The 23,120-nt window shown below is 41.7% G+C and overlaps 1 protein-coding gene across 1 annotated transcript in view; it reads right to left on the bottom strand.

Annotated features, from left to right (window-relative positions):
- The window catches only part of adamts16 (ADAM metallopeptidase with thrombospondin type 1 motif, 16), a 48,074-nt gene extending 26,618 nt beyond the window's left edge, over nt 1-21,456 (bottom strand). Inside the window, exons 1-8 of the mRNA XM_080472198.1 lie at nt 21,059-21,456; nt 20,818-20,908; nt 17,831-18,189; nt 7,273-7,702; nt 5,023-5,225; nt 3,044-3,127; nt 2,347-2,506; nt 129-234 (exon numbers count right to left, since the gene is read on the bottom strand). Of these exons, the coding sequence (XP_080328324.1) occupies nt 129-234; nt 2,347-2,506; nt 3,044-3,127; nt 5,023-5,225; nt 7,273-7,702; nt 17,831-18,189; nt 20,818-20,908; nt 21,059-21,151 (1,526 nt within the window). The 5' untranslated portion in view covers nt 21,152-21,456. The remainder of the gene's footprint in view (nt 1-128; nt 235-2,346; nt 2,507-3,043; nt 3,128-5,022; nt 5,226-7,272; nt 7,703-17,830; nt 18,190-20,817; nt 20,909-21,058) is intronic.
- Nucleotides 21,457-23,120: the final 1,664 nt, after the last annotated feature.

Raw genomic sequence — 23,120 nt, 5'->3', positions numbered from 1 at the left:
TACAAAACACATTTTGTGGTCAACACTTGAATAATATGTTGAAAGTCAACTAATTTCACATTCAGAAGTTGTTATTCTACTGGATTGTTCCCCGTCATGGGATACATGGAGGGAATGGAGCCTCTTACTTGTGTCCAGATTCATGTGCGATGGTAAATGCCAGACCCAGGCCAGTGTCTTCATTAATGGTACAGCTTCGGTACTTGCTGCACATCCCACTAATCGGAGCAAACCCTGCAAAACCAGTGATATGTTCTTAGGTTGTGCTTTTCTTAATGTATTTCATAACATACTGCAGTTATTTTACAAATGCAACCAGCAGAAAAAAAAATCCAACTTGTTTCTTCAATTGTAAAGGGGAAATAAAATATCCCTTCAAACAAAGGTGAGCCACTCTTGAATAGTCACTGTTTCTGCTAGTAATAAGTGTATATATTGGATAATGGAACAAGTGTAGCAATAGTATGGCTAATTGTGTTTTCTGCTCACTGATCAATACCGTCCGCATGGTGCGTCATGAACAAGCTGACCCAGTCCAACCAAGAACGCAACTTCTCACTCAACATGCTTCAATATTTCTGCATCTGCTGCAAAAAGATTGATTCTGTAATATGTTGCAGTTGTAGTATTTACCCCAGAGAGCTGGGGTAAATACTAAATTCAATAATCCCACAGGCATTGCATTGTATTCAACTCACCCGACATTGTTATGGTTCACAAAAGGAGAAAGCCTTTGCCTTTAATTAAAAAAAAAACCCTAAACAACAAAGAAAAATCTTTATAACTTTCTCATTAATCCTATTGTCTATTAAACTGCCTTTAACAATTTGACACTCTCTATGCCTTTCTTTGTCCAGTCTCCACAGCACCCTTGACTTTGATTCATAGGAAATACCCATGGGGGGGAGGGGGGGCCCTCCCTGAAGGGTTTTGTCTCAGCGTCTCTTGCCCTTATGTTGTGTGCAAAATCCTGAAAGTTCTCATGTACATAACTAATGTGAGTAAAGACATTAAATACAAGGGGAGAGATTAACTGTGAGAACTATCACCGAGCTCTATATTTTGTCAAGAAAAAAGGCAAGTCATTGATATTTTATACTGGCTTTGAAATATGGAAGAAAACATTAAGGAATGGAGTGCCAACTCTAACCCAAATAAACTATGCTGCACTGGCCATTTCACCTTGCACCTTAGGGGATTATTCAGCACTAACTCTTGGTCCACACAACACACGCACGCGCGCGCATGCACGTTCGCCTGCACACCTTTGAACTGGGCTCACAAAGCAATGATTACTAGACTGAACACTTTGAAGTCAGAACTGAAGTCTGGGGTTTGAAGACGGTGTTCTTTTGTGTAAGTGTGTGGACGTACGCATGTCCTTGTTTTACTTTAAGACGTACAAAACCGAAGCGTACTCCAAATCGCCGCCATGCCCGACTCCGCAAAATGTTAAATGGCTAAGCTCTGATTTTAGGGCCATGACAGGGTTGGAGTTGGAATCTGTGATGTTAGATGTTGCGTGTGCGTTTGCGTTAGCGTGTGTGTTTGAATCACTCTGAACTGAAAAAGGAAGTTTCTTCTCGCATTGTGCAGGACAACAAAGTGTTGGCATGGTCATTACCGCAAACAAGCTGTTGTTAGTTTATGAGTTGGTGTGCACTCACTAATACAAAGTAACTGTGATTCTTTAAAGTAAATGAGCTTGGTCCCAAAAGATAATAGCTGGAGAACACAATTTTTTTTTTTAAATTGTGCGGCTTCAGTGAAAACAGGATGAGGGTTTTCCCCCCCCCCCCCACACTTTTTTTGGGAGTTGTAATTGCATTCTTTCAGGGTTGCAATAATGTGCATGAACTCTACTGTCTGTATTTGATTGGGGGCCTGCTTCATTGTTCTTAATGCTTGTTTTATTTGCTGGTAAGTTTGGCATTATTTCAACTCACTATGCGATTTGCTGCATGTGACACTGTGGTGCCAGAAAAGTACAGATCTTTTTAACATCTGTTTTTTTCCAGCATGATTTTGGGTCACAAAGTGTGACAGAAGCGAGGGGTGTCTTTCCTGAGAACAACACAGACAGAAAATGACACATTTCGATCAAGAGCAACAATAAACCATGACTTGGAACAGATGTCCTTGTCTTAGAGTTCATTGAGGTGAGAGGAAAAACCTCATTTCTGTCTCTCTTCCCATTATTTCTATGTAAGCAACCGCATGGCACTGCATCAGTGCGTTTCCAGGGAATCTTTATTTGGCCTCAGATTTGACTTTCAGGCATTTGTTTGCTTCAGCGTGTACCCCTCTGTGAGCCGTGCAGCAATAAACACTGCTGTAAAGACGCACCAAGAGTATCACAGGGTTCGTTTTTCCAAGAGCAGATGTCGAGTCCTGTGAGGAGGATGGCGTGGTCGTGGTGTCGGCCGTCTCTGCCTCCCAGAGTGGATTGCCAGTGACAGAAGCTATTTAGTGTGTGGTCTGCATGGTGGTTGATCACCAGGCCATCCTGTGACAGATAGCAGATCAAAATACAACAAACAAAACATGAACCATTGCCATCACAAGTGTTTGGATATTTATATCTTTTCTTGTTTTGTTTACACTCAGAAAGCCACTTTTTGAGACAAAATGCACATTCAAAAGCTTCTTTATTTCATTCCTTTATTTAATTGTTCGTACTCCTCCTAAACTGTCATTTGGAAACTGTGTCCTCAAAGAGCTTGACTTATATTCTGACAGTGCCCCACCTGTTCCTCCCCCCTTCTTTTTCTCGCTCGTGCTCCTCGCTCCTCCTACCTACTACAAGAATTTCCCTCACTCTGGCAAAGTTCCAAGGAAGCGCGGACCCTATAATTAACCACTGTAGAAGAAGTGGAACGACCCCGAGAAAATTTGAGTCTTTTGATAGCTGCACCTTCAGGCATAAAAGCAAACCGATAAATTCTAGTTTGTCACAATGGTATCTCTATTGAACTACTTACGGTGTGTTAGTCTGAGTATTCTGTGGATATGAAGATTTGGTTCAACGCTTGGCTTTGCTCACCTGCTCTTCATCCAGAAGGACGAGACCCACGATAACAATGTTGATATTCCCCCCTATTGTACCGTCTTTGAATAAACTGGAAACCTGAAAGAGACATAAACAACATTAAAACATGTTAATGCAAGTTTACTTAAATACATTCAGGTCCTGTTCCAATGACAATGATTACAGCCTTTTTGAACTTAATGCACTTTCTATTGTAGCCTCTCCATTCGATCACTACCCCTCTATTCATCCATCCTCTGTTCTGCTTTATTAAATTCAGGGTCGTGGAGGTCTTGGGCCGACTCCAGCTGATGAAGGTTGGGCACAACCTGGACAGACTGCGGTTCATCCCAAGGCTCATTGTGAGGTGAGAAACATGTAGATCATTCTTTGTTACCTCATAAAACTTCATTTAGGTCTGAACATTTCTTACATTTGAACTTTTACAAAGGTTTAAATTGCTTGATGAGGTGAGCGACGTCACTGTGGAGTGACTTCATGCATAGAGTCATTGATACTCAGAAGAAACAATAGATTCAGAGTTTATATGATGGCTACAAAAGAAAACCTCAAGGATAAGCGCCATTTCTCTATTTACTTAATAGAGTAAAATCACAAGATGATTAATCACACGATCATCAATAGTGTGACGCTGTGTTAAACCTTGATAACGGTATTCGTATAGCGACTCCAGATAAACTTGCAATGCAACAGACACACGTTGTAATTCTCAATGAAGTAACATGCAAACCTCTTTTGATACCATCACTGACATCCACAACTGCTGTTTCCAATTCACCATCTCGCACAGACATCTGATCAGTCAGTCAGGTCGGCCTTTGAAAGTGGACTCCTAACCTTTTTGTTCACGTTTGCTGTCTATCTTTCTTTCAGCCCCCCCTGAGTACATCAGGTGCCACTTATCAAGTCTTTTTTTTTTTTTTCTTTCTTTCATACAGAAACACTCATTCATTCCTTATGTTCCTCATGTTTGGTCTTCCTCTGCACTGACTCATGAGAAGACACATGGCTGTGGTTTGTTTCTGAATTTGAGAGGAAATGCTGAGGTCAAAGATGTAATCAAAGCTACTTAGTTAAACTAAGATATGCTGGAACACTCGTGTTTGACAGAGTGTCACATTTCATCTGGTCTGATCAATACAGACACGGTGAATCACTGTTTTCACTGCCGCATAAAAGAAACAATCACAACAGTTTCCATAGCACCTCCGCCTTTTGTCGTCCACGTAATGTACAGCACACTTTCTCTACTCAGTAATTGCAGTGTGTTTTTGAAGTCGTTCCACAGAGGACTCGTAAAACTGTTCAAACGCTGGAACGTCTTATTAGATTGAATTTTCAACAACTATTAAATAACGTTTTTGGGACTCATGAGGGCTGGCAGATGTGGTAGAGGGTGGCGTGTTTTCTGTGAAACGCCACGCTCTATTTAGGTGACTCCTCCGGGGCGGGTTGAGGAGGCTCCATCTTTCTACGAGAGGGAACCATGTTTTCAAAATAGACGGATTATCTTTGGATTTGTCAGTCAATCATTAAGTAGCAAAACGAGCGTGACGGAATCTCCTTGTAGATCTGCTGACGAGCTTTCGGCGAGGGGGGTGCACGGAGACTCTGAGAGCATCTCGGTGCTGATCTCATCGAGATATCAGTTTCATGTTTTCAGATGGAGCCTCTCCGATAAGTTGGTGGTGTCGAGTCACCGAATGTGAAGCTAATGCAAACTTCAAATAAACGGTCGGGCTTAAAATCCATATCAGCCGTTCAGATAAGATAAGATGTCACATTCTGTGTATTCAAAAAACATACAATGAAGCGAGGAGACGTGAGCCACTGCTAAAAGCTTAAAAATAATGTGATTTTTAGCTTGGCAGCAGTTTGTTCATAATGCAGCACACCAGCTTGTTGCTGTTTTACCTTTCTCGTGTCTAAATCAGTAGTGGTAGATTCAAAGGTAGATGTAAAAATTCTCTCACCATGTTCAGCACAGTAAGGACATATGTGGTGATGTTCTCGTGGCCATGGTTGTCCATCATGTTTCGGTCCACCACCACCAGTGTCTCCACATTGATCTTCTGGGTGACCTGATTCTTCATCAGTACTGCTCTTTTGTTTCTGGGGATAAACCTGTACTCATCTGGGAGGATGAAAATGTCCTCTTCAGGAGGTTTGGGCATATCTGGGAGAAAAACAAAACAAAACAAAAAACAGAATGAGTAAATATTGTTTAAGAATACCCTAAATTCATGCATCACATTGTGGCTGAAAGGTATTGTTGTACAAATGTGCATATGATACAAAATCTTGTTGAAATACAAAGTTCTTTTCTTTTTCTCCTCCCACAGAAGATTTTACTACAGGCCACACTACATGAAAAATGACCATACAGACACTAGTCAAATGGCTACCTGAGCTTTGAGTGTTATCCACCAATCCTGGCAAGTAGCTGACAGCCACTCCAGATGATTAACTATACTCTTACATTTGTGACCTGATGTCATGTAAAAACTGCAGACGGAGCTTTTTTCGTTTGTTTTCTCTGGCGGTGTCAGTGTTATGCTACCATTAAGTGAAGTGTGAAACCGCACGACATGCTGTGCATTAGCAGCCGCTTCAGAATGTCACAATATTACAATTTGCTAAAAATGAAGGATACTGAAAGAACATCACTTTATCACGCAATGTGGTCAAGAATGAAACGTCTGACCAGTTTAATTTCTGTTCACACAACGGAATCTTGTAATGGACATAAACTATTGTTATTCATATGGAAATCCGCCTCTTTCAGCTCAGCAAATTTTGTAAGTTAAGATATTTTAGTAGTTGCCCAAAAATAATGGCCTGGTTGCCTACAGTGACTAAAACAACTCTTTCCTTGAGGTTTATATAATGTTTAGATCAACAGCGCACCTGTGGATGAAAATAACAAAGCCTAAGAACATTGTGGCTTTAGACATTATCTCCTAAAATCTTCAGGGTATCAAAACCTTCACCTATCAGTGCCTGGCTGAGATAAACTATAAAGGCGAGCTTGCTTATACAGGAAGAAGGCAGGTGAGGGAAGCAAAGTGCCTTACTGACTAAAACACAGCACAGGTGTTCAGTGATGTCATGTTGAGAAAATGTAAACTTCAGCGTGTTTTCACAAGGGACAGACAGCTGGGGTTCTGTGGGGTAACGGCAGCGGTACCACTCCAAGCTCTCGCTGCTCTTTTTTCAGTGACCCCCGTGACACAAGCAGTGTTAGCTGATCTTTTGGTAATTTCTAGCGGATAAACATTTGTCCCAGCGGGAAATGGATAGAGACTACCCCACTTTAAATTCCCATTGATTCAGTCACTAATGTTGTCAGCGAATAATATTGGGTCCATGAGGGCTGAGATGAACAAAAAGCCTTTTTCAGAGGCATTTTCTTTATAAGTTATTGATGAATCTCTTTGAAAAAACAGCCTTAAAACAAATCCATCCATCCATCCGTCCATCCATCCCTCCGTTCAACCTTTAATGAAGTGTGACTGTTTGCTTCGCCTGTGTGATATTATAACTTTTACACAGCAATTAAACTAACGTGGGAACACATTCGGTCAGTGTGTGTTTCCATGTCCCCCAGCACTCCAGCCAACCTCAACCCTGTGGTGTTGCTTGCTGACAGTGTTAACCAAAAATGTCAACGGACACATTTATTGACATATCGTATGTCTCATTCTTCTCTGTGCAAAGCTGCAAGTGATAATTCCTCAAAACGAGTCTCGACTTATTTGGGTTCAAATCAATAATACAGATACGTCCGGAAATGTAATGGTATTATGACTCAGTGCAAGGTGACTAGGAATCTAAATGGGAACATACTTAACATGCTTACTCAGGTGTTCAATGTTATTCCTTTCCATTTGAGGGATAGAAAAGTGCAAAATAAAGCAAGTGCAGAACAAAATATTGTAATGTAATTTAGGTAGTTAAAGTAACAAAAAACCTGCTATGACCCTTTTGGGGAGACTTTGACCTTCCCTTCATATATTAATCCTATTATTGATAGTATATAAAGTGACTTCCAACATCATCGATGCAAAAGGTCTATGTCAATTTTTTTTTTTTCTTTTTTTACATCTACCCCCCCCCAAGATTGTAGTGGAAACAAATGCAGAGATGTTTACGTTACAGAATGAGTAGAAATACAAGCATGCACTTTAACAATAAGATGAGATTGAAAAATGGCCCTTACATACATTTCTTCCTTCTCCCACAGAAGTGCTGCCTCTGCTTCTCCCCGTGTTTGTAGTCACTGTCGTGACGATGGTGATGGTTATGGTGGTGGGAGCCAGTTCCATGATGCGTCGTATGGTTTCCATAAGTATTGCTGTCATTGATGTTATGTTGATAGCTGAGGCCGCCGGGTTGATCTTCATTAGCTGTGTGGTCGGTGGCGTCTGCCTTTGTGGAAGGTTGTCCATGCAATTTGTGATGAGATGAATCAGTGGATCTCTTCTGAAGCACTCTGGACTGATGACCTTCAGGCTCTGTATGGGTGTCTCTTCTGCTCTTGTACAGAATGTGTGGTTGGTGACTGAAGGGTCCCGTGAAGTTCTCCCTCTGTGCAAGGCTTCTGGACACAGGTCGGAGGAAATAGTCTGCATCTCGTGTTCTGATCAAACCTGTCTGAAGGCAAAACAGAAAGTCTTATTTCCTTCACAGTCGGTGTTTTTATGATTACAGTAACCACCAGGTTCTGAAAACGAAACAATAGCAAGTAACTTAGCAAAGGAACTCTCACATTACTTTTGTCTTCCTGGATAAAGCCTGTCTTATCAATATGGACCTGGCTGGGTTCAGTTTACATGATCTAATCCTCATATCAGGTAATAGAAGAAAAATGCACCTCAATCAGGATGTTTGCTGCTATTGAAAGAAAATGATTTATGACCTGATGACAAGAAGAAAAAGTGAAAACAAATAGCTGAGGAAATCAACAAATATGCAGACAGATGCGGTCAGGCCTTATAAAGGAAAGTCCTTGTTCATTTCACGCTGGGATCACATATATTGTGGTGGCTTTCCTTACACACGGCAATCATTCATATAGTTGTCAGGAGGGCTTAGTTAGTTCAGTATTAATGGCATGCTCCAGCTAGTAAACAGTTTAGTGAAATGGTAGACAGAGAGAAAAGTGAAACGGTCTAATGGACACATCGGTCATTGCATCTTTATCATTTCCTAATAGTAATCAGTTACTATTGTTTTTAGTGCTAGAAGCAGTGACATTTCAGTAATCTCTGTCTTTATAACATGCTATAACCACCACTCACTGGCTCTGCTGTTGGATTTCAATGTTTGCTGTAACTTTCTCAAACTGTATTCAAGTAGCTAGGTGTATCATGTATTTATAAATTTAATAGGAATCTGTGGAAAAGATATTGCTGACGGCCTCAAGAGCTGAAACACAAAAGCAGCCCCACACGGCTGCAGAAATGGGATTACAGTGGTAACTTTACAACCAAAACTCCTGATTCAGCTGTCCAATTTGTTTATTTCTTGATCAGTCAAGCTCTTGCTCATGGTCACTGCAACCTGACCCCCTTCCAACCTCCTTGCTGCTCAGTTAATTTAAAGTGTGCTGTGTGCCTTCATGTTTAAAGGCAGTTTTGCAATTCAGGGGGACCAGTTATCTCAGCCGAAAAGTGGAAATTAATACAGAATCTGACAGAATGTCAAACAAAGAGCTTGATGGCGGCTTGCTTTTAAACACAGAAAACAGGTTACAGAGAACAGAGAGAGAACTCATAATGTTCAGATTTACATGATTTATTAAACCTTCTTTAATAAATGTTCTCAAATTTTGCAAACCGAGGCTGCTTGAAACTGCTTTGAGGAAAGACAAGCAATGCTTCACCTTATACACTAGTAACCTCTGCTCCTAATGTTGGGCGATTAACTGAGGGATGACCAATTACACCGAATGTCGTCCAATATATTTCTTGAATTGGCTTTATTCTGTCTTTTTTGTAGCGGTCTATCTTTGCCTGGGCTCTTCTGGGACATTTTCACCTTTAATATTCCATTTTCAACTCAGTCCTATCAACACAGCAGATCCCGACACTCAGAGACACTTTCTCCTGCTCCCTGCCTCCCCCTTTGACTCTCTCAGTCTTTCTAAACACGCTCCACATCTGTGCTGACAGTCAGCTGGCACGCAGAGTTTGGACTTTAACTGCATTTGGCAGTAACAGTGAGTTCCCTAAAATATGTTTAATTGACGACAGTCTCCAAATTTTTTTTTCGCTGTGAATGGAGTGTGAGGTCCTCGCCTCTGCAGCCAGTCTGCGAGCTGACAGACACATACTGACACAGTGGCACTGGTGCGGTTGTGCTTGGCCCAGCGTGTGCGTGTGTGTGCATATGTGTGTGACATTTGTGAGACAGGACAAGGTGGATGATTGCAATTGAGACAAAAAAAATGGGCAACAGACAGCTGGAAAAACATAGCATGTATGTGTTCGTGCCTGAGGATTCAGGGAATTCTGTGGGTGAGCCTCTCATTGCAATCAGTCCGTCTTGCAAAAGCAAAAGTCTATCTTTGGTGTGTTTGATGTTGCCTTGGTGGTCCTTTGTGCTAATTTTACCCATTTCATCATCCTCCACTAACCTGTGTCAGAGCACTCATGGAATGGAGTTTTTGGAAAATACTGGGACCGCATTAAATACTGAATGTGAAAATGATGAGGTCAATACTGATGAATCTAAGCCAATACAGATGTGTCACCCATGACCGGAGTGGTCCTACAATTTTCAGCATTTATCACGCACCGTGGCAAACCAAGTTTCCTGAATTACTGGTCAGACAGCAGACAGAAGATGATGGGTAAGACTATTGTTTTGCACATCACATAAACACAGTGTACTGTGCACATATAAAAGCAATTGACACTTCTGTGTGACTGTATGACTCCTGAAAAGTCAAGTTTATGGTCAAATTTGAGGATATTGTTGTTCAAATCCCATTGTTAAGTTTTATGCTCTCCCCACGAGCCAGAAGAGAACAGTTGTTGTTTGCAGGTGTTTCTGTGTTAGATAATGATAATTTTGCACCGTACAGTAACTGGTGTGTCACAGACACAAGGAGAACACAAACAGAAACACTGAAACATATCTGGAGACATATTTATAGCCGGAAACACGGTGGAACTCGGTACTTAACAGAGAAGATTACAATCTTTTTGGCCCTTTAAAAAAGCTGAAAAAAGCAACAATGCTCCATAATGAAGTTTTCAGACAGCGTGCATGCTTTTACCACATCGGAAACCTACCAACACTATCATTTCTATGCTCTGAACCCCCTGCTGACAGGAAACAGCTGGGAGGTTTGTCACAATTGAAGACAATGTTGTGAAAAGTACAATTATACAACCTGGCTGTGGGTGACTGACTAAGAAAGAGGACGGTGTGGGATTAATTATTGAGAAAAAGTATTAATAACTTAGCTGCCAGTGGTCAAGAAACACCCCAGCTATGAGTGTTACTGACAATCTCATGTGACAACCGGTGTTTGATTCCACATGGCACTCATGGTGCTGTGTAATCACAGACAATTGTCAACATTTGGTACCAAGACACAGTTAGGCCTGTGACCTGTGCTGAGCTGCTGTCACACGCTGAGCATTTCTTCTCTCTGGGTGGGTGGCTGGGAGGGGATGAGGGTTCAAAATCGGGGCATTAGTGTGGAAAAAAACAAAGCAACTCTCAGTGGAAAAAAAAAAAATCGCTGCCAGTTGTTTAGTATTTTGGAGTTTAAAAAAAAGAAAACTGTCTTTTTAGGTTTTCTTTGGCAATAAATCATGCCAATTTTAAGGCGTATATGGAACAGGCAAAGAGGTTACCAGTTAGGTTGAAGAGTAAACTCGAGAGCACAGAGAGCGTTTTAAATAAAGATATGTCTTTCCAGTGACGATATCTACAAAGCTGGATTTCTTAAAGTAATCTTATTTTGAACCGCATGCTGCCGACTGTCTCCAACTCACGCGGCTATAAATTTCCAAACGTGACTTTTCTTTCAGAAGTGCCTATCCAAATGAGACACTGTGTTGGAACAGTGTGCAGATTTGTGTATATATAGAGAGGTTGAAATTTAAGAAATTGTATCCTGAGTCAAAACCTTTTACCAAAGCCACTCAAAGCATGTCAGCAACAATGGACATCATTACAGCACTTTGACAGTCAAGTTTCTGGTCTTTCAGCTCCACATGTTATATTTTATGGTTTGTATATGCAGATTGATCTGTATATTAGGCACTGTTGTTTGTTACATCTTGCACAATTCATACCAGAGATGGGTCTGCAGATCTTCCAGGGTTCTTTGATGAACTTCCAAATGAATGCCTTCCAAGCAAACAGTGATATATGTGGAGAGCGGTTTGGGTCATTTTCAAACACACATTGCTCCATTTCCCTAAATATTGTGTGTCTTATGTGTCTCAAAACTGTCTATTTCTATGTTACTTCAACTTCATCTTGTGACGTTTTGGCCTCTTTTGAAAGATGACACGGGGGAGTTTCACTTTCAGGTAAATGTAAGAAAAATCTCTCAAAGCTGACTTGGAGATGAGCTACTGGCAGGCTTGTGTTTGCTCCGTCATAACCAAAAACATGAGTCATTCTCCACACATCCTCCTGTTTCCTCTCATCAGCATCTGCTGTCACTCTGTGTGAATGGACTGCTTCTCCTCAAGACACATCAATGCCTGTAGTTGTTTAACACATGCTGTCTATATGTGTTTTGTCCTTACGATATTCCATCCAGATGTAGATGTTGTAATATTTAACTTACTCTTGAAAGGTTCTTTAAAAAACATGCAATTTTTATATGCGGTGCACATAACAATTTCTTATTTATATACTGAAACCACACTTAACAAACAGTCGTATGGAATGGCATTCTGCGATTCAATCACTTCAAAATGTCTGAATCAAACCAATGTGCATCCTATATCTCGACCAAAGAAACAGCCAAACAACCCTACACATGATCCTTTAATGATGTCTTTAGAATGTAAACACTGCAGAGTCTTTACGTTTAAGCCATGTCTCACGCAAAACAACATGCATTCATGCATTCTTTAAGCGTATACATATATGCAGACCACTATTTTTGGGGATTAGGTCACACTCGTGCATTTTCCAAATAGCCAAAGTCATCAGATTACACACTGTGCTGTATGAGGTGTAAATAGCAGCCATAAAATGCTGAAACACTACTTGGGAGGGCGCAAACAGCTGGACTCTCTGGAGTCAGACTCATCCAGACAAGCAGCAACAGGAATGGGGGTGGGCAGGCGAAAAAAGAAAGAAGAAAAAAAACAAAAAACGGTAGGAAAACGGAAATGAGGGGGGAAGCATTCAGTGCATTACAAGGTGCACCTGACTGCAAACACTATATAGTCCTGTGAGTAGTATAAAGTTCCTTTTTCTCTCTCTCTTTAACGTAGTCTGCCAAAAAAAAAAAGGGGGGGGGGGGGGTTGAAACCAAATACAAATTACTTTTTAGAGTTTATGGGATTCCAATACAAGCATGCATGTCAATTATATCTCAGCATTAAAGAGGTACAGTATGTGCTTCTCAACAACCCCGCCTTTGACAGACCAAAGTGAAGCAATGATTTATGCTGTGGTGATTTATTGTGTTTGATGTATGAAAGCTGATTCCATGGTGGCTGCACATCCATCAAACCTTTGGCTTTGTGTTGATGGAGTTCATAAAAAAGCTGGGAATGATACTCTGACATCACATTTTAGCACCATTTTTGAAGCAATAAGAGATTTTCAAACTACATAGAATCCATAACAAAAAACTGGACAGCAGTAAATATTGGAAAATGTTCCAAATATCTGGGGTTCATGTTGCCTACGTCAGAAAACACGAGATATGTTCACAGATTATAAAACCTGTAACGGTCCTTTCTGACCATTTGACATATCTTATACTGAAAACTGATGATCGCAATCTGCCAAGACCACACTGAGTGCTTTTCAAAGCTTCATCACATCAGTAGACCATCCCTTTTATATTCTTGGAAATCCCAGAGGTGGGACGAGTGTGTGGCATTCTATTATTACTACTACTACTGGCCCTGAGGCAAGAAACACACCCGTCTCTTTACAAGACGGGAGCACATGCCCTCCAAAAGATTTGAAGTGGAAGGACATGTAGTATTTCACTTTGATGCAAAAGATTATTGAGGTTTACAAATACATCTCATGTAGGCAAACTGATACAGACGTATCTCAAAGCTCAAGGGTAGAAAAGTTGGCTTGAGATGCTCTTAAGAATGGTCACGGGTTTAAAACTTTTACGTAGATGTAGGCCTATCTGACATTGCAATTATTCTGTGGATGCTTGATAGGCCAAAGCCAATACTACTTGGGTGCCCTGCCACCATTCTTATGTGTAATGTTCTGTGAAAACTATGTCACTGAAGCCAGCAGGTGACTGTTTCCACTTTGTGGTTTATAGACAGGCTCCTCACTGAGTCTGCAGAACTAAGTATCTCCGGTCACTGCTGGAGGCTGTGAGGTTGTTCTGACAGACACTGTGGTATTTTGACCCTGATTCCGACGAGCACTGGACACAAAGTACAACTTATGCTGAGGAAGATGTCTGCAGGTGGGAGACATCTTGCACTTGTGACATGATGATTGCACTTAATGAGAAGTTCAGGGATCATCAAAGGCAGTAGAGGTGATTCCAGTTTGGACCAGTCCCTTGAGCTGAACTACAAGTGTGGCTGAGGATCATACAGGGTGCCTTATACTGTATAGTGGTAAAATAATATGATTCATGGTACCAGACTGAAACAATGTCTGCATTGCTCTCCACATGCCCCTCATCACCCTCACCATCATAAAAGCCAGACTAAAGCGCATTATGCTGAAGCATACAGTCGACACAGAGAAGGAACTGTTTTATGGTCTCCTTTTCCCACATGTGTATGACTGTGCAGCGTGTAAAACCATTTGGCAGGTGAACACTGCAGTCAGTGGGATTGGTCTGCTTCTTTCACTCCACCAGTTCCTTGCTGCAACTAAGCGATTTTTATGGTTGATCTCCCTACTGTCATCAAAGAGGGAATAACCAGTCAATGAGCTGCCAGAGGAGGAAAGTTGAAAAGGTGACTTACACACATGGTTTATAGTATTTCACTCTGGGCGAGGAGGTTTTCAGCATTTCAAAATGCCACGGAGATGACCGTGACCCTTATCGCCGTCATCTCTACATCTCTCTCTTTCGCTCTGATCTTTCCTTATCTTTCCCTTTGCATCCATCAGCCACCCTGGGAAATCCACATACAAGGCCATGCAAGTCAAACCAAAAGCAGACAGATAGTGTTCATTTTTCAAAGGAATGACAAGGTAAACAAGTGGGATGAAACACTCTCATGTAAGTTGTATCAAAGCTGCAGTTGGGATCCAGGTGCTGTGTTCCTCTGGTCAATATTTACCTCTTGCCTTCCAAACAGAAAACTGACCAAAGTGCAAGGACTCCTGAAAGCTTTCAGGTGGCCTGACAAATTTGGCGACTGAGATTTGCCCACTCATGTACAACATCTGGAGCACACACACACACACACACACACACACACACACACACACACACACACACACACACACACACACACACACACACACACACACACACACACACACACACACACACACACACACACACACACACACACACACACACACACACACACACACACACACACACACACACACAAAGCATTCAGATAATATTACAATGCCTTCCATACACAGTCATCAAGTGTATACAGGCTTGGCAGTGTAGGTAGATTCAGCGTTTAAACTTCTTCCCTAAGATATTGTAAAAATTATTTAGGTCAATGGGTTGAAATATAAACACTAACCCTATATTCAACCACTAAAGATGCAGTAATAATCCATGTTGGTAAAAAAGTGTTGATCAGGAGAGATGATTTGGCATCTATGAACAAAAGTAACTGTCTTTCCCTTTCCCCCAGACTCTAAATATTTTTGTCTGCTGATTTTGCCTCGAAAATCCCCAACCAACGTCAAAAAAGTCAAATTCCCATTGATGCACTGACCCAGTCCGCCTGAGCCAGCCACAGCCGTGAGAACCGTATTTACGGTCTCTGCAGCCCCGGACCTTTTGGCTGAATCTTTTATTGGGATCTGGTCTGAAATACAGACGTACTCTCACACACATATACACATTCTCACACAGAAGAAGAAGAAGATGAAGAAGAGGCATCCCTGGAGATGTGCTATTCTCTGTCGTTTTAGAGGGCAATTCTCAGACCCTGGCAGTGGTCCTATACAATGAGAATAGAAACAAACGAACCAGAGAGGACCAGCCAGGAATTTGTTACAAATAAAAACATCAGAGCGACATGATGAAGTAAAGTGTGGTCGAAGCTCCATTTGAAGCATTTGTTTTGCTAAAACTAAAAGATCATGAATTGGAATTAATGTCTTTTCACTCGCATGCAAAGCTTGACCACTGGCCTGACTGCGTATAAAACACTAACCCTTTGTGTTAAATTACAAACCACAATTTTTGCACTGCTGATTGTAGACTTTTCTACTCACTACCCAGTTGCTTTTTTTTTTTTTTTTTCTTTCTTTCTTTTTTTTTTATCTTCAGTGATTACCAACTCTGAAATGAACATGTGTGTGTGTGTGTGTGTGTGAGTTTAAGCCTGAAAAGATTATGTGCCTGTTCATGACGTCCTTTGTTCTCCTGTCCAGACTACTAAGAGGGCCAGTGTAACACTCGGGGTCTTAGGGTGGAGCTGCCTCATTTCAGCTTTCTTAATGTCATTCTTACAGTCACGCTTTCTTTATGTTCATGCAGCAGAGTTACGACCACCAAGGCAAGAACTGAAATCAAGCCAGAACTCCCAAAGCAGTCAAGAGGTTAAAATTTGAATTTGTCCACTCAGCAATATTAGCAGTATATACCTAAGCAGTACAATAATGGCTGTTTGAGCTAGATGTGGCACACAAAGAAGAAATAAGAACTTATTTATGCTTCTATGCAAGAACTAAAACGTTGGTCCAACAAGCTCGTCATATGTCCAATACAATAAATGAGCTTGGCTTTAGAAGTACTGTTGGATTTTCGTTCGCCTTTACACTACACATATTATACATTTATCAACCCTGCTCCCGTCTACATGTGGATAGTCTGGATCAATTGTGTTGTTCTTAACTTATGAATCCACTTCAAAGATACAGACTTCCGCCTGACTGCTCAGAATTCTTACCAGCAGGAATGTGTGCAGAGGAACAATCGCAGTTTAAAATGATATAGTTAAGACTGATTAACTGAAACAGATCAAAAAAGGGTTTTCATCTTAACTAATAGTTATGTAGTATTATTACATCATATTTATTAATAGTGATTAGAAATTGTACTCGCGTAACAACATTTGTTAGCTCGCACAACTGCTTTTCTTATGTTTTCACATTGGGGTGATACTAAATTAACTCTTATCGCCAGGCCACGTTGTGATAAAGCTGCCATCCTATCACATACACACATTGTAATGCCTCTTATTAGGACAATCCACTTGAATTAAAATTGTTGGACAAAGCAATGTGTGAACAGTTGTTACAGAGGATTAGCATATTTAAAAGCATCTCAATTTGCACTCCCAAGAAAAGCATCTTCAAATATGGCACCGTTGTCAAGGATGAAGCTTTTTTATTCTATGCGTTGAACCACACATGTGTCAGTTGTGGAAAGAAATATACACCAAGTGCCAACGAAGGTGAAACGCAACCAAAATATTGCTTTGGTTTATTTGGCCATGTGTCGCTTTTGGGATTTTCCTGGCTTGCAGTACAAATAAGAAGTGGCATTTGCAGGCACTGACTTTTCCGTTCACTAGTTATTCATTAGTTCATTTAGAACGTATGGAATGAGTTAGAGCTAATGATGCATGACAGACTGGAGGAAGAAAACCCCCGTGCAAGACCTCTCAACTCAGTCAGTGGGTTTTTAAGTCAACTTGAGTCAAATACAAGTCAATTTTCTGACCGCAGGCCGCAGACAATGAACTGACTGAGTTGCTGTGTGAAAGACAGCCTCACAGAAGCAGATTGAAAGAAGTAATTCATGACCGTCGTGATATGTCAAAGAATAGGACAGTGTTTCGCGCTGAAGAGCTCAATGAAAGAATTGTACTTTTATCTAGATTTAGAGTTTGACTTTAATCTGAAATTTTTCCTTCTCTTCTTTTTTTCCCCCTCCTCTCAGTCGTTTGATTCGCTCGCTGTCTGAACGGCATTTGTGGTTATATATTCCTAACACAAAATGAAAGAATGTTTTGATTTTCATGCTTTTAGATATCTAGTTTTACTCTCTCTGAGTGTTAATTCTGTGTTTTCTAAACTTCGGTTTGAAATCCAGAGAGGGGTCGCTGACCTCTCCTTTTTAACTCTCCCTGGATTTCAGCATGACAAGAACCCTGACACAGTGTGTTTATATTATCAGGGTTCCCACAATGAGCTCGATTTCTTTGGCTCCCAGGCTCATTATTTCTTTTAGGTCAGCGAGTGCAATTAGAATCCTTGCTGATCAATCTGCCAAAACGAGACTTATAATGCTAATAAAACCAAACAGACACGCTTTGAACTTTAACAGGCCTGGAGTTCTGGTACAGACACTCACACCGAACCTGAGTTGGCTCATGTGCTCCCATCTTCTTTTCTGAACTCTACTGCAACCCGACTCTTGTACATGTTCAGACTCACCATCCCCACACATGTGGACAGTGCCACCGAGGAGTTGACCGTTGACCTCAGCGACCCTTGGTAAAAGCAGAGGTCGTCCTGGTAGTAAGCCCTCAGGCTCTTGGTGCCGTTTTTTCCCAGGACCTGGATGGTGAAGCCAGGTGCGATCAGGGTTTCCGACGTCTCCTTCAGCTCCATGTGGAAGTCCCGCCCCAAGCCACTAAGCCGAAAGTGGACGGTTTCACAACCGCTGCCCTTGTCTGATAGTGCTGCGTCTGGGTTTAGGGATCGGCGTCGCCTTCGGCGCTGATGATGGGTGATTTCATGAGAGATGTAGACACCATGGTGGTTGACTTCATATGGAGTCACAATTTCGTATTCTGCATAGGAAATAAAAGAGAATCAATCAGGAAGGACACTAAAATACACACGTAGAGTCCATCCGCATTAAGTGGATGACTCAAAACTCTTTTAATATGTTTATCTTAAACATTCAGTGATGTTAAAAGTTCAATGAGACCAGGAAATACCTTAGAGAAGACTGTGTTGACAGATTATTTTATACATATTTCTTAAACACACAACCATACGTAGACACACAGTCCATGTGGTCAGGCTGTGCTATTTTGATGTGTCAGCATAATTTACTGGACCAAACCAAATACTGTGTCAACTGCTTCCTTGGTTGCATCCCGAAACAGCAACATTTTCCTTTGTGAGTTCTTCTTGACCTGCCTCATATACTTTTGCTGGGAGGGTCAAGGAGGAGTTACAAGAAAAGGAAGGGTTTCAGACAATTCCAACACAGGCTTTTCAGAGGAGAGTGAATCATGTTTGACCTACCGTTTTACTACAGTTTTTTACTACTGCTCAAGCTGCATAACTGCAGGTCATAAAGGGAGATGGTGGCAGGTCATGGGCCTCGCCTCCGAGTTCAGTTAAATGCCTAATAGCGCTGCAGTCACAGAAACTAATGAGCCTTCCCCAAAAGGTCAAATCAAAAGTCGTTGCCTCCTTGGGATACACCAAAATTGCTTTTCCAAGGGAAAACATGACAAAAGACAATACTGCTGTTCATCCTTTGACTTTTAGTGGGCCATGCCAGTAATAGTCAGTTGATGAGTCACTAAATAGGAAACAAAGAAAATACTCTTATTGATGATTTTGTTGCAGTGCTGTAATTGCCACTGCAAACATGTGCCTTGCTAATCCTGGGAAATTGATATACCATTACATTTCCAGGTCAAAGTGCACAGAAATAACTGCAACGTTGGATTTACAGTCAACAAGAGCCAGGCTCAGTTAATGTACTGTATGACCTGCTTTCGCAAGCCTTAATAATAAGTAAATATAGCACAGAGACAGACGTGTTTTGGCAGTGGGAAAAAAGCATGCAGGGTGGCAGACAGTGTGTCATCACTGGCAGCGAATGCCTGAGGTTTGATGTTGGTTAGTTGGTGCATCTTGTGGGGCAGACATAAAGCCTCTTGCCGCAAAATAACATATGCCCATTAGGTGAGGCCTTTATTTAGAGCACTTTGCTTTGCAACTAAAGTATGTGTTTTTATCATGAGCGATCACAGTGAGGAGCAGATCTCCTTGATTCCTTGGAAGTGTTACCAGCATGATCAATTTGAGAGTTACTAGACAGCAAAGAGCAAACACATACCTCAAGTCTGGACACATTTTCTGTGCAGAAACCAAAGCACTTAGGCTACACACACACACACACACACACACACACACACACACACACACACACACACACACACACACACACACACACACACACACACACACACACACACACACACACACACACACACACACACACACACACACACACACACACACACACACACACACACACACCAGGTTAACTGTCTCACTCTAACTCAGAAAACAGCTGCGATGACCCATGTCTGACAGTATACAAACAAAGAGACCACGGGAACGCAACACACACACACACACACACACACACACACACACACACACACACACACACACACACACACACACACACACACACACCCCGAGCCTGCCGGACCGAGACGAGATCCTGCAGTTGTTAGTTTGTTGGTTTAGTGGCTCCTGAGTGCCATTAGCACTGATAAGAGGTTTAAGCAGAGGGTACCGAGGGCTAAACTTAACAGAAGAATTATAGTCCATCCTCACCTTTCTAAAAAAAGGCTTCATGAATGGTAGAAACCCAAACACTGACCAACAGTCAAAGGCATTGGCTGTGAAATGATCCTCAATCAGCAAGGAGGGATTCCCCCTAACTTCTGTGTCAGATTATCTCCACATGTGTCCATGGGGGAAAAAAAAAAACTTCTGTTGTTTGTCTTGTTTGTTTATGCATGATTTTCATGGTAACAGAAAAAAGAAGATCTGGAGTAGTCCACAGCCAAAGTCACTGCTGAGTCAGCACACCACAAAGGGCTGTTAGATCCGCCAAACAAATAACAGACGAAAGACTCCCAGAATAATAATTGCATCTGTGCATGGACATCAAAGATTTTGTTCTATGTTTAACTTGAACTATCTACTTGTAGTTTTTTTGTAGCCTTTTTATTTATTCATCATTTTATTTTAAAATGTATTTGTGAGGGGGAATAAACTCTAAGTCATTCTTTTATTAACTCCTTATGGTTTGAACAACTTAACTAGCTCTGCAAAATTCCCATATATTTATTTTGCTGAGAAGCAGTTCTGCTATGGCTGAGGACATTGAGGGCCCTGTCTCAGGGTACAGATCGCCCCCCAGTGGTAAAGAGGGGAATTAAATAGCGCAGGTGAGCGCTGCTTGATGCTGCAGAAACTTTGAAGTGATGCATTGATTGCTTAATTTCAAATTGCATTGTTGCTACTATGTCAGAACTCTTCCCATGAAGTAGGGAATAACAAAACATCTAATATGAGTAAAGAAATCCGATCAAAATTGCTGGAACGCTGAAAAAAAGAAAAAAGAAATTCACAGACATTGTGCGCAATATTCAACTTACCTGTGCGTTGAGGTAAATTGAGCGATCGGAGCAAATCCGAGGTTCCTTGATTATATTCAGGACTGTCAGCGGCATTATTGAAAAGTTCACTCTGTAGAGAAATAAGTGAATGTACGAGTTGGTTTGTGCATTGTGAAATGATCACGGAAAATGGTCCTTAGTTTTATCAAGTGTGGACAACTTTACGCGCTCGGCGCGTAAGTGCGTGAGGGCGCAATAGAGGTAAAAAGTACACACTTACTTTGCATAGAGAGAAAAACCAAAGGATGTGGAAAATGAGCATGAAACGCATCCAGTGTCTCCCTTCTGCCCGTGAAAAGCACCAGACAGCCATGTCTGTGGATCACCTCAAGCAGAGACTGGAGCCTGAATGACACCGCCGCTTTCCAGCAGTATCGACACGTTTGTTCAACCAGTCCAGCAGCCGCTGCAGGGGCAGTTCTGCTCGTGATGAATGAGGCATCAACGAGTTTCAGATGCAGGTTTTTGAGTTTGCCCACTTTGCTCTCCATTCATTTCCGAGCGCAGCCTGCAGACGCGGCAAATTGCATGAAGTCAAGTCCTTTCTCCCTGCAATGCATTTTCCTTTTCCCCCACTCAGACAGCTCGACCAGTATCCAACCTCTCTCTCTCTCTCTCTCTCTCTCTCTCTCTCTCTCTCTCTCTCTCTCTCTCTCTCTCTCTCGCTCGCTCACTAAACTCGGCGGACCAATTTGACTCCCACTGAAATCATGTGATTGTCTTAAATAGTCTTTGACTCTTCTGGGTAATGGCTTCTATCAAAGACGCACTAAATGTGTGTGTGTGTGTGTGTGTGTGCGTGCGTGCGTGCGTGCGTGTGTGTGTGTGTGTGTGTGTGTGTGTGTGTGTGTGTGTGTGTGTGTGTGTGTGTGTGTGTGTGTGTGTGTGTGTGAGAGAATGTAGGAGGTGTTGTAAGTAGGCTAGTCTTACAGTCTGGCGTGATCACATCTGACACCTTTGTTAAGATATCGGCTTTTTATCCATTTCTCAGTTAGAAGAAGATGTACAGTGTGTGACAGAGTGGGATCAAATGTTAAATTAAAAAATAAAAATACTTCTACTGATGTTATGTCTTCTATTCTGTATTATGTCTTTATGGTTTGTTTTCCAATGTGCTTCCCTCATGTTTATTTCCCTCATGGTTCCTGAAGTTTCAAGTCTTGCCATGTTGTTGTCATGGCCGTTTGCTGTCAGTGTTATTGATGATGTTTCGTCTCGTGTTATTTTGTTTATTTCAATGAAGTGTTTTCATGTTAGATCATATCGTTATTCACATTTCATGGATTCCCCTCCAGGTTCATGTTTCCAATTACGGCTGCATTCTGATGCTGTTTCATGTTCTCTAATTCCATGTAGCCAGGTTTATATGTCTTGATCTGATGTCCAAGATTTGATGTCAGGCTTCGGGTTCCATGATAGTGGTGTGCTGGATGTCTTCAGGACTGAATGATGTTGTAGCAGTTAGCACTTACGCCTCATAGTGAGAATGTCCATGTTTCTAGTCCAGCTTGGCCCTGGGGGCATTTCTGTGAGTTGGGGCAGTGGTGGCCTAGAGGTTAGGTAAGTGCACTTGGGTTCGGGAGTTTGTAGGTTTGAATCCCACAGCTGTCATATCACCACTGTGGGTGCCTGAGCAAGACTCTTGACCCGCATCAGCTCCCTGGAGAGCCATAATGTGGCCAAAACTCTGCATCCTAAATAGGATTGGACCAAATAGGACTATCCTACAAGGTGGTTAATCGAGTATGATTAGTTAGTTTAGTTGGTTTTTGCATCTTCTCTGTGCATGCAGGGGTTTTCTCCAAGTACTTCCACCGTTCAAACACAAGTGGCGAATTGTCACTCTAAATCCCCTTCAAGGATGAGTGTGTCATTGTGACTTTTTATGTTTGCCCTTGATGGACTGGACACTTGCATGACCGGCCTTCGCCCATATGAACTGGATCAGCTCCTCCCCATGTAGGATAAAGCAGTTTGATGGATGAATGGATGGAAGGATGGATGTATTGATTGATCTCCTGTTTCTATACTATGTTCTCACTCCCCCCAGGTTTCTTGTTGCTCTGCACTCCATGTGTCACACTCTGTTTGCCCTCTGTTCAGTTGCGAGTTCCCTGCCAGCCTTTTAACTGCACATACTCTGTCTGAACTCTCTATTCTTCTAATGAGGACTGGGATATGTTATTAGTTTTTGCAGTGCAATGGTGACTAGTTTCTGCTTTGGTTGCATGAGTGTTGAACTCAGCATCTACTAAGTCAAATTTTACAACATTGCTAGTGTG

This window comes from Lipophrys pholis (assembly GCF_963383615.2).
Source record: "Lipophrys pholis genome assembly, chromosome: 9".
NCBI lineage: Eukaryota > Metazoa > Chordata > Actinopteri > Blenniiformes > Blenniidae > Lipophrys > Lipophrys pholis.
This window is presented reverse-complemented; position numbering and strand designations above follow the sequence as displayed.